Genomic DNA, 9,905 nt, shown 5'->3' on the forward strand with positions numbered 1-9,905 from the left:
CCTGTCACTGGCTATCTTCCTCTTCAGCACCTTGGTTACTGCACATCTAAATGAGTGCTGCAGACAACAGCATGAAGAAAGTGGACTCCTACTGCCCCCTCACACTAGCCAATAGTTGTATTTGTTTGGTCAATATATTTTTTTGGGAAAAAAAAACGTGTGTGTGTGCAGGGGGATTGATAATACTGCAGATCAGTTCACATTGCACAGACATTTTCACAAGTACTCAAACTACCATCAATACCCTGAACTAGCACCTAATGCTATTCGTACTTAGTGATCAACTCCAATTGTCATTTACTCACCCCATGAAAATTAGATCTGACTGGAAGTTTGTAAACAGCAAGCTTTACAGGGAGAGCAATGCAGAACAAATCAGTTACTTCTGTAGTCTGTTCTAATTGTTTTAGTTTGAAAAGTATCTCACTACACAAAATAAATTTTCTCTAATAGTTCACTTCAGCCTCTCACTTGTCCCTCTAAAAGGACTATAGCAGGCCACATGAGTTTTCTCTTCCCCCTTCTGCTGCCTTGTGGCTGATATTCAGCAGAAAACATGGAGCATTATGGCTCTTTCATAAAGGGCAGGCATCAAGTGACAGCTGGGAAAGTTTCTCCTATGGTTCCCCTGAAATACCACTGCAAGCCACCACTCCAGCTGAAGGCTTCATCTGAGCTTCTGTAACACTGACAAGCCTTTGGGAACTAATCTTTCCTGGAAAATGAAGTCACTGCATCAAGTCAGCTGTTAGCTTTGCAAAGGTGCTGTCTCAGATAAGGACTCGCATGAACAACATTTCACAGTTATTAGAACTAGACCCTATAAAACTAGTTAGAAGTACTTTGAACATTCTTAGCTCCTGTTAACTAGGAAAATAGTATATGAAAGCAAGATTTTTTTATTAGCTTGAAGTATCATTTTATTCAACTGATAAGAAATATCATAATACATTATGCATCTGCCAGTTATAGTCCATTTTAGTTGGTTCCAAAACCTAAGCAGTAAATGGGAAGACAGTTTATCTAGTTAATCTGAAAAAACAACATTTCACACAACCAGTACTGGAGCCGTCAACCGTATAGTAAATCCAGCATTAAGTTATGGCTTTGCAGAAAGTCATGAAGTTAAATTAGAACACATCAAGAGCCATTTTCCAAAGATTTATTGAAGTAGCGACAGGTTGCTCATACTGTGCTGGAAAAAGCAGTTTTATTGAATTCAGATACTTAAAAACAGTATTGCAGCACAAGATATTGCTATTTGTAAACTAGACTCCATTGTAAACTCTAATCCTTCAGGGAGAGTCAGTTTGCAAGATCTAAGACCTATTTCCTAGCATAATAATCTTGCGCTCATGGAAAAACTGCAGAAAGGCACTTGAAAGCTGTTTCTTCCTTTAAGACATGGACTTTTTTAAACCTTGCTGGTAAGAATTTCTCCTGCATTAAGTTTGCATCTTCACTTCAGCTTTACTCCAAGTCATCATGGTGCTGGGAAGTTTCATTAATAACCTGTTGAAAAGGATAAATACTTGTGTTGAATTTAAGTATCAAGACAGTTGAAGAGTTAGAATTGGAACTAGCAGCACAGAAATGAACAAACAGATATCAACCATCACTTATAAATGAGGAGGTCTAGTTGGTTAATGGGGTGAAGAAATCATTTAAACTTTGACTTGGTCTGAAAACAGTGCTTTGCCTCTAGTTAGTATTTCTGGTTTAGTGCCACTTCTTCCCTGGTGGTGGTGGAAGTCTCTTCTGAGAACTGCTAATTCATCTGAACTTAAAATCCTCTCTAAACAGCAAACTGGCAGCTACTCAAGTTTTTACTCTCAGATGAATTTTGTGATCTGTTCCTTGAAAATCCATTTGCTACATCTGCATGTAAAACCATGCAGCTTGGACTGCCCCAGATGCTGCTCTCCTCAATACTCACTACCACATACACACTGCACTGACCAGCAGCCCAAGTTACAGCACTGTACAAAGTAGCCAGCCGTGCTAGGAATAAACCCAGGAATAAAGCCAGAAGTTACTACCAACCTGTCCATCTCTAGTTTCCACAGTCTTAATTAGAAGTGTCCTCTTTGAGTGAGTGTCAACCATTGGCTGAGACTCAATGTTGGTTTCTGCAGAAGAAAAATATATTATTAATAATCTAGATGAAGAAATGAGGAATAACAGTTTAGGATGCACTTTCAGAATCCCAATCTAGTATAGTGGGAAGTCTTCTGCTCTTTGAATGAAAAAAAAAAAAAAAAAAAAAAACTCATCTTCCTTATTCTCATCTTATTCCTCCTAAAGAATCTCAGCAGAAATCTAAAGCAATCACTTGCTAGGTACCAGTATTTGTAATGCCTGCATCCAGAAACAAAGTACCTCCTCCCATCCAAGGTTAAGTGCAAACATTGTAGTTTTATGTAAGAATATTCATACACATGCATTTATACCAGTTCAAACACTAGAGTTCAATGAACTATTTAAGACTTGTGCTAAAGAAAAGGCTCCCAGCAATGAACAAAGTGAAGCGGCTTACCTCTCAGGTTCAAAGAAGCAAAGGTTGGAATAGGCATGTTAATCCTGAAGAAAAAAGAATCAAATCAGACACTGGTACAGACTATTTTCTATCAATTACTGTTTAGAGAAGTGTCTGCATGGGATTTTTACCTGCTCTCTTCTCCCTCCAGCAGTTTTCTGTAGGTGGCAATCTCAATATCAAGAGCCATCTTTACATTCAGCAGGTCCTGGTACTCACGAAGATGGCGAGCCATTTCTTCCTTCATGTTCTGAATCTCATCCTGCAGACGGCCAATAGTGTCTTGGTAGTTAGCAGCTTCAAGAGCAAAATTCTCCTCCATTTCACGCATCTGGCGCTCCAGGGATTCATTCTGGAAGAGAATAACAAGATAAGGCACTGCTACAGTTCATCCACTCCTCCCCACCCTCAAGGCCTGTAAGATTTCAAGAACGAACAGGACAGCTGAATTACATTAGCGTCCTTTCTGAAAATGCCCAGGCACATCCTAGATGTGTCTCCTTATCCTCCCCTTGAAAAGTCAGGGTGTTATTCTACTGCTTGATCAGAGGTGTGCCACATTTGTTCTACCAGGTAGCAAAGCAAACCCTTACAGTAAGTCTAACACTTGCACTACAAGTCAGCACACAAAGTACTCAGTGAGGGGATTTACAGATGTAGTTAGATCTATTTCAAGCCAGCCTTTCAGGCAATCAGCTTCCAGCAACAGCAAGATCTGCACCTCTTCCCTACTACTGCCTCAGGCTTTTTGTATAGCTTCAGCTGTACCTGACAGACAAGTGATAAACACTCTCAGGAAGCATTATACGAACAGTGAATATTATGGCAAGAGTATGAACTCCTTTTGTATTTTTTATACCCGAAGACAGACTAGTTCAGTGTATCAATCTGACTAGTGCACTGTAGCACATGCAGGCAAATGGAACCCAAAGCATCTTTTTCCAGGAGTACTGGTGTGCTGCTGTCTTGCATGGGAGATCAGCTGTAGTCACATCTATCCATTGAGCTACAGCACAGTGCTTAAAGCTGTAGTGGAAAGAACATCCTGACAATCACTGTCTTCTACTTACGCTTCCTTTAAGGGCATCAACTTCGCAGGTGAGAGACTGAATCTGTCTGCGGTATTCATTAGCTTCTTGTTTGGCCTGACGCAGGGCATCATTGTTCCTGTTAGCAGCTTCAGAGAGATCTGCAAACTGGAAATCCCCAGTTTGGTTAGCAAAACACTTCAACAGAAATGGTTTAACAGACTATTTTTGGACACAATTTGGAGGCAGCTGAAACTATTTCAAGTCCTAACACCTGAAACAGTTCAACATTACACATAAAATGTCTTCCTATTTCTATAGGATTATTAATGTCTCCCATCTTTTCATCATCTTTTCACCCATTCATTATTTTTTTCTCCAGTATATCATCAACAGCTGCCTCCAGCTACCAGAATAGAAATATACACCCTTTAGTTTAATGCTGTGTTTACAGCAAACATTGATTTTTTTCCAGCTCTTCACAGACCAGGTGTTTAAAGACTACCCTGTTCCATAGCTGTACTAGTGTCCAAAACAAACAGCAAAGCTGTTAGCTGAAGTTGATTTGAGTGCCTGCTGGATCTGAACAATCCAGCAACAGATTTTACTTACTTTGGACTTGTACCACTCTTCAGCTTCCTGAAGATTCTTAGCAGCAACGCTTTCGTACTGTTGGCGAACATCACGCAGGGCAGCAGTAAGATCAGGCTTGGAAACATCCATATCGATCTGGATGTGCTGTTCCTGGAGTTGGGCCTGCAGTTCTCGGATTTCCTTAGAGAGAAACAGACACTCGGTTAATATCTAACAATATACACAACATATAGGTTAGGACCCTGGGCCAGAACCAGCAAAGAGTTTGCTCGCCCACTTGACCAACAGCACACAATCACAGACCTCATTGTTCAGCTTACCTCATCATGAAGCTTCTTCAAGAAGACAATCTCTTCTTGCAGGGACTCAACTTTGCGCTCAAGATCAAGGCGTGCCAGAGAGGCATTGTCAACATCCTGATGAGAGAGAGAAGACCAATTAGCAATCTTACAGAACTGTCATATCATGGAATCTTCTATGGCAAGTTCAGTAGCACACAGACTCTTCCTACATCCAAGTTCCTTGGCAAGACAAGATGAAATCAAGACCAGCGAAAAACCTCCACCTTTTTGCCAACTCCTACCTCAGCCTCAGAAACGATTATATGCACCTTTATCACAACTTTGGTAGCTACACAGTATAAGAAGATGTCACCTTTGCTATGGCATTGCTAACCACAACCAAGAGCACACAGATCATGGTGGATGTAAACCCTGCTCAAAGATACAGCACATACCTAGGTTACAAGTGAGTGCTAAGCTCTTTTAGCTTGACATCACTGAAAACAAGTTCGTCTTTCAATTTTTAGGCTTCCACCTTTCCAGTGGGGCTTCAAAGTGTAACCCATGTGCCCAAATGCCTAGCAGGGAGCTTAACTTCTTGTTTATCTCCTATGGACTCCTCAGTAGCCAACTGTACAGCCCCTTGGGTCCACAGACCACAGCTTGAAAACATGGCTAAAGCTAGAAAAATATATAGGAACTGCAGGCCAGCACTACCACAAGTAGTTCGCCAGATCTCCCCTGAGAAAAAGAAGGTATGAGGACAAAACACAAATTGAGTTAGTCATTGCTGCCTACACCCTCAAGTTAGCTGGCAAAGACTCCACCTTTTGCTGGACGGAGATAGTCTTAATCAACGGCAAAAATTCATTTAAGGCACAACAGAAGATATGTCATAAATGTTACGTGGGAGCAGCTTGAATTCGTTCAAAACATAACTGACACCTAACCATTGATTGGTAACTTTTTACATTTTAAACATGGAAGTAAAACAATTCATTTATAAAGGGGAAGACCGATCCTTTCATACCGGCTGCATGCTTGTGCTCCTACGGTATTAGCCTAAGTCCCAGGTTTTCACAGCCTGCTTCAAAGCCTTTCTGGATTTGTCCAGAGCATAAGCATTCTTAATCAGCAGTGCTTGCTGGTATGGCACCTTTGAAAATAGAACTGTTTTCTTTAGGCTACTAGAAAGCCATTGCTTGCATTATTGCCATTTAGGGATTAAGTTCTTGCACCAGAAGAGTTCTCTGGTGTTCTTTCCCAGCAGAACGCCCCTTGATGTGTTATGAAGCAACTTCCCTACCAACTCCAGCTGTACACCCACAGCTCATCTTGGCTCTGTTTTCCAGTCCAGAGGGAAAAAAAATCCTTAAATCATTTGTTCTCCTCCCCAAAAAACTTGAAGATCCGTCTGGAATGAAGCTACATGACTATGACCTAATGCTTACACCATTAGGCAGACTTTTAAAGACTTCCCAGAAGATCTTAAAAAAAAAAAAAAACAAATACTGTAGACTGACTTTTTCCTAGACCTGAAAAACTACAGAACTTTCAGCAACTTGTAATTGAAAGCATCTTAAGTTGAAGGCTCATTCAATATGCAATGTGTTTTACTACATTCATTTTTATTCAGTTGGATGCACTTCTGCATTCCCTATTTCCTAGATGGATAGAGAGCCATATAAATGAATAAGCTATTTATAGCCCGAGCAAGCGGGGTTTAAGTCATGCATACAAGTAATTGAACTGTGTATTGATTTTATCCTAAGAGATTCTTTAATGTCAGCCACATAGGAGGGTTGAATGTGCTTGCTGATTTCAGAAAAAGCTCTCATCAGCCAGAAGCTGACCCATTATAGTCTTGCCATAGGGTCAGGTTCTTTTCCTTGCTGCTGGAATAGTTGACAAAGCTGCAGTAACTTTCTCACTAATGCAGTAATTCTCACTAATTACAATTCCTCTTTTGTTCTGAGAAGTCACTGAACCTCCATGTTTATTTTACGTAGAACACCCCACAGCATATGTGAAAATTCATGTGTCTTTTCTTCAGAAAACTAGAATTTTAATTCAGCACCTCTCAGTTAAACAGTCTACAGTAGGCAGCTTTTGGACATGCTAGTTCAAATAGTTGTTCACTTTCTTTTAAAATACTGAAGTGTACAACTGCTCCAGTAAGGTAAATTTGAAGATCATCAGAACAGCGAAGCATCTCCTGAAGCATTCCAAATCTAAGCATATACACCCTTCCAGTGCCAGAACATAATGGTTTAATAATCACTTTTTTCCACAATGGAAAGCACAAGAGGGTGTTTCAGCTCCAGCATTGTATGAACTGTATTTCACATGTCGGAACCACTTATACTGAAACATACTTAGTCTTCAAAATCTTGATGTTAAACCTACTGTTCTCTGGTAAGTAAAAAAGTAAAAATTAAGTATTATTCTGGTTCAAGTCATACTCATTAGCATGTACTATTTATATCATCACTGCATTAGTGCTTCAGACTGATCTGTAGTTCTTACACATAAGCTACACCTTAGAAGTTAAACAGGTACAGTTCAAGCTGCACTGCTGCCACAGACCAGCTGGAGGCTGAGCTTCTGAATGAGCCCTCACTGCAGCGCAGAGAAGTGGATAATGAACATGGGATACGCACAAAGCCAAGCTCGCTTGAAAGCCTGGAGCCTTCACAAAGTTTAATCGGTTTGAGACAGAGGTAGACATGCCTTGAAGTGCACCAAATATTTATGCAAGATTAAGTTAGCCTTAAGTCAAAGGAACTTTTGACTGAATGAATCTGAATAGATTAGATTCTCTAGAACAAAAAAAGAGAAATGGTTTTGCATTGAACTTCACACTACTTTAAATTGACTTAGCACTAGTAATTGAGCAACTATAGTTAAGATGGTGTCTTGGGTTGTTTCAAACTTCAGAGCCCAGAATGGTGGCAGAATGGGTGGACTTGCCAGGCCAAATGAGAGTAGGTGTCTCAATTTCCACACTACCTGATTGAGACACCTACCCTCAGACCACAGTTACAGTGTAGTCAGAAGCTTTGGGCAGGGAAATACTGAGAATCAGATGGTGACTTCCTGAATGTTGGTATCTACCACTGCCTACAAAGAGCTCTGAGACTAAGTCAGCGCTGGAGATACTGGGCAGTCAGCTCCAGCTAGGAGGAGTGCTAGCAATGCAGCAGTTTTAGGAAAGATACCTTGTTTTGAGAAGGCACATTCCTAAATATCTCCCAGTCCAAACAAGGCTTAACCCAAGCTAAAAGCTGTTTTTGTGCAAATCAAAGCCTGAGCTCAGAACTTTTTAACACTACACAGCTGGTTCTGGCCATCGCTTGAGTTTTAGATTATCCGGCCAACATCATAGCTTCCTTACAGAGACTGAACTCCAGTGCAGCTTGTTTCTTACATTAACACCTTGGTTCACAGGGGATGAAACACCACATTCCTAACAGGCATCACACGAATACGGACTTGACTGCTGTGAACTTACCCCAGGCACGAATTGCCTGTTTCTGATCAGACACCGCCGATACAAGAGGCTAAATTTGAAGCAGTTCTGAGAGGGCACCAAGCGATGCAGTTCGCAGAAAGGACGCTCTACCTCGTACAAAACCTCAGCCCCACACCCGTCGGACACTTTCCCCCCCAAAAACATTACACACCCGGTAGGAATGCAGCCCCCCGCGCCCTCCCCCCGACACAAAGCGGGCTATTATCCCGGCCTGTAAAGCCCCGATCTGCATTCCTGGGTGAATCCCATAGAAACCATTAATACCCTTCAGCCGAGCGAGCAGATGGCTGCTCCCTTTCTCTTTTATCGGCTCGCCAAGCGATTCCGCAGCGCTTTTGTAACCCGGGCCGGGCTCCAGCCAGACAAAGCCCCCCCCCACCCACCCACCCTCCTGGGGTCCTGAGGGGCGGCTCCGCCTCAGATCCGCGCCGGCTCCTTTGTGTGGGGCCGCAGCCCCCCGGCCTCCCCCCAGCCACCCCACACGGCCCGCACCCACCTGCCTGAAGGACTGCAGGGTGTTCTCCGCCTCCTCCCGCTGCAGCATCTCCTCCTGCAACCTGCAAGCGGCGAGACAGCGGTGAGGGGGCCGCCCGGCACGGCACGCCCTGCCCTGCCCTCCCCACGCGCCCACCCAACGCACCCCTCCGGCCCCAAAACCCGACTCACTTCTCCCTCAGCCTCGTGATGTCGTCGGCCAGGTTGTCCCGCTCCACCTCCACCCGCGCCTTGTCGTTGGTGAGCTGGTCCACCTGCCGGCGCAGCTCCCGCATCTCCTCCTCGTACAGGTCGCCCAGGCGGGACGTGCCCTTGCCCTTGAGCTGCTCCAGCTCGGCCAGCAGGATCTTGTTCTGCTGCTCCAGGAAGCGCACCTTGTCGATGTAGTTGGCGAAGCGGTCGTTGAGCTCCTGCAGCTCCACTTTCTCGTTGGTGCGGTTCGCCTTGAACTCCGAGTTGATGGCGTCGGCCAGCGTGAAGTCCACGGCGTCGTGGAGCCGCATGGGGGGCATGCTGCTCCGCAGCCGCACCGAGGTGGCCTTGGTGGCGTAGATGCCGCCGGGCGAGGCGGAGACGAAGCGGGCGGCGCTGGGGCGCAGCGAGCTGCCCAGCGAGTAGCGGCTGCTGCTGCTCGCCACGTAGCGGCTCGACGTGCTGGGCCGGCTGCCCCCGCCGAACATGCGGCGGTACGAGGAGTTCTTGCTGCTGATGCTCATGGTGGCGGCGGAGAAGGAGAAGGAGACGAAGCGGGCTTTGTAATCCGGCGGGGAGCTGAGGCGCGGCGAGGCTCTGAGGAGAAGGGCGGCGGCCCCCGGCCGGGCCCCATCTTTTGAGGCGGCGCCGGGCCCGCCCCGAGCCGCCCGCCGCCAATGGCCGCGCCCGGCCCGCGGGGAGGGGACGGCCCGGCTCGGGGGGGGGAGACGGGGCGGGGGGCTCCTGGCGGCACAAAGCGGGGCGGGGGGCGGCTCCCGGGGGCCCGGGGCTGCCGACGGGGGGGACGGGGCTGCCCCGGGCCCCCACGCCCCCTCTGGAGCCCGCAGTGATTTGGAGGGCGGGGAGAGAAAGCCCGGAGCCCGCGCTGGGGCGGTACACGTAGCGCTGAGTCTTTCTGAGAAACCGTTTTTTTTTTATATATATATATATTTTTTGGTTTTCCCTCTTTCTTAGCTTCCTGAAAGACAGGGAGGTTAAGGCAGAGTGATGCTAACTCCGCACAGAGGGCTGCCAGGCGTCCAGCACAGGCAGAAAAATGAAATGTTTCTGCCTTCCTTTGTCACCAGCAGCCCCCTCAGCGCACGCACTTCGTGGTGTCCTCCCTTCACAGCATTTCATGGTGTCCTCCTCCCTTCACAGCACTTCATCGTGTCCTCCATCCACTCGGGTCTGGCCCTCGGGTAACCACGGCCCCAGGCCAGAGCTGGTTTTTAGTGTGGATGCCA

At 45.6% G+C, this 9,905-nt stretch overlaps 1 protein-coding gene across 1 annotated transcript; it reads right to left on the minus strand.

The window, feature by feature from the left end:
• Nucleotides 1-894: 894 nt before the first annotated feature.
• On the minus strand, nucleotides 895-9,276 carry VIM (vimentin). The gene is made up of 9 exons (XM_032181852.1): nucleotides 8,638-9,276; nucleotides 8,468-8,528; nucleotides 4,479-4,574; nucleotides 4,177-4,338; nucleotides 3,607-3,732; nucleotides 2,668-2,888; nucleotides 2,537-2,580; nucleotides 2,044-2,129; nucleotides 895-1,512 (listed from the first exon to the last, which is right to left on the minus strand). Exons 1-9 carry the CDS (start codon nucleotides 9,180-9,182, stop codon nucleotides 1,471-1,473), a joined length of 1,383 nt encoding a protein of 460 aa, XP_032037743.1. The 5' UTR covers nucleotides 9,183-9,276; the 3' UTR covers nucleotides 895-1,470.
• Between the last annotated feature and the right edge of the window lie 629 nt (nucleotides 9,277-9,905).

Source organism: Aythya fuligula, chromosome 2, assembly GCF_009819795.1.
Source record: "Aythya fuligula isolate bAytFul2 chromosome 2, bAytFul2.pri, whole genome shotgun sequence".
In the NCBI taxonomy this organism is placed as follows: Eukaryota; Metazoa; Chordata; class Aves; order Anseriformes; family Anatidae; genus Aythya; species Aythya fuligula.